At 45.5% G+C, this 4,219-nt stretch overlaps 1 protein-coding gene across 1 annotated transcript in view; it reads left to right on the top strand.

Moving 5' to 3' along the window:
- Positions 1-65: 65 nt before the first annotated feature.
- Positions 66-4,219, top strand: part of LOC116379367 (sortilin-related receptor-like) — a gene marked incomplete at its 3' end in the record, with an annotated part of 4,550 nt that continues 396 nt past the window's right edge. Inside the window, exons 1-4 of the mRNA XM_031841319.1 lie at positions 66-371; positions 2,108-2,181; positions 3,057-3,145; positions 3,976-4,158. Of these exons, the coding sequence (XP_031697179.1) occupies positions 362-371; positions 2,108-2,181; positions 3,057-3,145; positions 3,976-4,158 (356 nt within the window). The remainder of the gene's footprint in view (positions 372-2,107; positions 2,182-3,056; positions 3,146-3,975; positions 4,159-4,219) is intronic.

The raw sequence follows: 4,219 nt of genomic DNA, 5'->3' as shown, positions 1-4,219 counted from the left end.
TCTACCAGAGACGTGTACGCCGTCTCTACGTCACTCCTCCTCAGTCCTAATATGGTCACTTCCTGTTTACTGGTTGCAAAAGATCACTTCTTATATACAGTCGGAGGGTGTTTTGTACAGATGCTGATGGTTTCAGCTAACAATGTGTAGTTTCTGTGGAGAATAACGTGGTTTGGTTTTATGAAAACGTCATCTGACTTTCCCCTCCTCTCCTCCTCCTCGCCTCCTCTCCTCCCCTCCCCTCCTCCTCCAGCTCGGTAAAGGTTGCTCCCTCCACCTGGCCCAGCGCTGGAGCCAGCTGTTCAACATCCAGCTGAGGAGGATACCGATTTTATCCAAGGACTCGGCACCGGGACTCATCATGGCCACAGGTGGGACGACAAAGCAGCGACATCACTGATAAAGACGGGGTTTCAAGAAACACATGATGCTAAAAAAAATCCAGTCTACGCTTTAGTGCAAGAGTCGAGCACGGCTCCATGTGAGCGCTAAACTTCCCTCCTTATCTCTGTGCCTTTGAACGCACCATCCATATTCCTTTAGACCACATGAATCAGAGTAATGTTTGCATCACAGACTGTGCCTTTAAACCGCAGATTAATCTCTTTCCTGATCTACTCGATTGGACCATAAATCCTTGGTATCTGTGCGACGGATCGTTTGTAAAAGGTATCTTTTGGCAGGAATGTCTTCATGAGTAAAAGTGAGTCAAGGCCTTTGGGTGCCCTCTGTTGAAGGAAGGTCTCGCTGACTTGCTTGTGTTTTAGTTTTGCAGCAGCTTCTTCTTGGTCTGATCAGCCCGCCTGTAGACAGGAAGTCCTCCTCTGTGGTAAATGAGCCGTCTTCTGTCTTCCTGTGTTGCTTTGATACACAGGACATACGGTAGCACTCTGTGGAGAAGGTCCTAGGAGCTTCTTGTTTGGTGTGACAGAAGTTAGTTGTACTTCAGCTGAGTCAAGATAAGTTTTTTTTTTTTTTTTTTTTTGCTGTGAAAATGGAACAAAACAACTTAAGTTTCAGTGCTCGAGACTACGAGGTCGCCCCACCACGTGCACGCTTTGACGTACAAAGATAAAGATATGCAACACAGGATTTCTCGAACAAGTTTAGAAATGTTGTTGGCTTTAATACATTAGATCGGACGCCACTAGATACGGCTCCGCTGCTGTTGACTGTTGCAGAGGGGTGGATTCATCAGAGTGAAGAGTTCCTCTCTTCACAGCTGGTGGAGAGCATTGATTTGTTGATGCTCTCCAGTTTCTAGGAGACCGCTTCCCCTGCACGAAGCCAGTCACGCTAATTAAATTCTTATTGGAGGAGGAGGATGAAGAGGGGTGATCTCCGGCTCCATGCGCTTCGTTATCGCTCTCCAACAGATGAGCTAATTACGGCTGCAGCGGCCTCTCAAACAAACACCAGCTGCACAGATGTGTTTACACACAACAAGCTGAACAAGCTTTCTCTGGTGATTGTTGGGCTGGATATTCATTCAGAGGAGACACGTTGATCACATTCAAAGGTCTGCAGCAATCTGTTGACGCCATATTATCTTATTTCTCTGCTTTTTGTTGTAGTCATGGTCACACTATACCTTCATCCTGGATGTGGTGTCTGTCTGCGGGGGTTAAACATCTTTCAGTAACCGAGTTACTCGAGGAATCGTTTCCGCTCATATCTGCAAGGTCTCCGGTTCGATTCCAGCCTTGGGGACCTTAGTTGCATGTCAGAAATCTTGTGATATTGGATTTCTCTCCATATCTTCCAGCCCTCTGGAGCTCATCCTATCATCTAACATGCAGCAATCACTAGAGCCTTGGTCCGTGGCCTCTATACGTTTGATTTCATTCTGTTCCTGTGTGAAGGCCTGAACACATTGCTCCTGCTGATCTGCCTCATTGAATAACAGCAAACTGTCTGAGGAGAGGATTTGTCAGTGCATACACACATACAGAATGCTACGGTTTTGAATTCTTCGGTTACAAGTTTTTCCACATGTGAAAGCAAAAGCAGCGGCCACATCGAGTCTGTCATATTTGGGGGGGAAACCCCTCTAATGTGTGTGTGTGTGTGTGTGTGTGTAAAATGCCTTTTTGTCCTCTGATTGCAGGATCTGTCGGCAGAAACTTGGCCAACAAGCCCAACGTGTACGTATCCAGCAGCGCCGGAGCTCGCTGGAGAGAGGTCAGTACGAAACGTGACACCGACGACGAGAACAACAAACCGCTCGTCTGTCAGAGAGAGTTCCCGACACGTCGCGGTCAATTTCATTCCAGTGCTCGTTTAAGAACGCAGGAATTATGAACCTTCTGTTCTTTAAACCCGGACTGCAGCTCAGAGTGTAACTTGCTTCTGTTTTACTGCAGTGCGTCTCAGTGTTATGTCAGGTGCACTTTGTATGAAGAACTTTGAAAATGTTACTACTTTAGCAGCGGTGGAATATAACAGAAGTACATTCAGGCCACTCGAGGACTGTACTTAGGGTATATTTCCATTTTATTTAACGGTGTACTTGCTTTACTTTATACTGCTAGTAATACTGAAGACGTGTTGTGATTCGATGACTTTGTGTTATTGGGTCAAAGATAGAGCAACAGATCACAACACTCACGCTTGATGATCGTTGATGATCCATATTAACAGATACAGATCTTTGTTGTTTCATTATAGCAGCGCGTCCAAAAGGATCCATCCGTCACAAAAATCATTTCAACCGTCAGAAATACTAACTGTTATCCTTTTGCTGTTTATAGACGTCTATGGTGGTTTTTTTCTTCATAAAAATACAATTCAAACGATAAGGAAATAAAAGATTGTATTTTTGTAGATTAGTATTTTAAGCTTATTATAAGCTGCTTAATGGTATCGTCAACAGGTCATAATTATTAGTAAAACTTTATTTACACTGTGATGGTTAACGTTAAACTTTGTCATTTGTCCGTTACACCGCTCGTCAAAGATCTTTGTCCTGCAGATATCTGCACTTCACAATGAACTTCGTGGAGTATCATGTGTTTTCTGTTCCGATAGTTCTAGCGGACGTGTTTTCTGTTTTCCAGGCCCTGGCAGGCCCTCACTTCTACACATGGGGGGACCACGGTGGTATCCTGATGGCTATCGCTCAGGGAGGATCCACCAAACAAGTGAAGTGAGTCCAAGTGAAGGTTCATAAATAATATGTCATCATCCATATCATCATATCATCATTAGTGTGAAGCAGCTTGTTGCAGAGGAAGAAGACAAATAGACCCTCCCTCAGTAAACAGAGGTCTAATATAACATATGTATGCCAACAGCAGCTATTCCTATTCATGTGCAGGTGATAACATAATTAAATATATTATTTAAATATAATGTGAAAACAGTTCCCGTACTCTTGTTAATCAGTAACTTGTTCTTACCTTCAAATACACAAATGTCAATACAGCCGGGTTAAATATGCAGAGATGCGCCTTATTACCCCCCATATTCATATTTAATGTCTTGCTGCTGTTTAATCAAAGAATGCGTGGCTAGGCTGCAGATGAGAGGAAATTATGGACAATAAACAGCTGGGAAACGGCTGAAAGGTCGTTGTTGCTTTATCCCCCCCCCCCCCCCCCCCCCCCCCCAAAATGCATGTTTTCTGGAAACAATCGAGAGGGAGGGAGGGAGGGAGGGAGGGGGGGAGGAGAGAGAGGAGGGAGGTGGGGAGGAGAGAGGAGGGAGGAGGAGAGAGGAGAGGAGAGGGGAGAGGAGGGGAGGGAGGTGGAGAGGGGAGAGGAGGGGAGAGGAGAGGGAAGAGAAGAGGAGGGAAGAGAGGATGTAAACATGTAACATGTTGGATGTATAGATTCTATTGTTTTACAATTTTTGTAAAATAAATGATCAAAGAAGTTTTTTCTGATTGATGTGATAATAACTGTTATTCTGCACTAAAGACATGTTTGAGTCTTGGGTGGATTTATTAAATAATACGTTACACATCGTCACCATCAGGTTCAGCACCAACGAAGGAGAGACGTGGTTCGACTTCCAGTTCTCGGACCGGGCGGTGTACGTGTACCAGCTGCTCACCGAGCCCGGGGAGAAGAGCACCATCTTCACCATCTTCGGCTCCTACGCCGACCAGCGGCACGGCTGGCTCATCCTGCAGGTCAACACCTCCGACGTCCTGGGTAGGTAGGAGAGGGAGAGAGGAGACGGCTGCAGCCGGTGTGCAGCTTCCTGTTGAGGCTGCTCT

The sequence above is a fragment of the Anarrhichthys ocellatus genome, unplaced genomic scaffold, assembly GCF_004355925.1.
Source record: "Anarrhichthys ocellatus isolate YVR2014 unplaced genomic scaffold, GSC_Weel_1.0 scaffold4193, whole genome shotgun sequence".
Classification (NCBI taxonomy): domain Eukaryota; kingdom Metazoa; phylum Chordata; class Actinopteri; order Perciformes; family Anarhichadidae; genus Anarrhichthys; species Anarrhichthys ocellatus.
The sequence above is the reverse complement of the archived record's forward strand: the minus strand, read 5'-3'. Positions and strand labels throughout refer to the sequence as shown.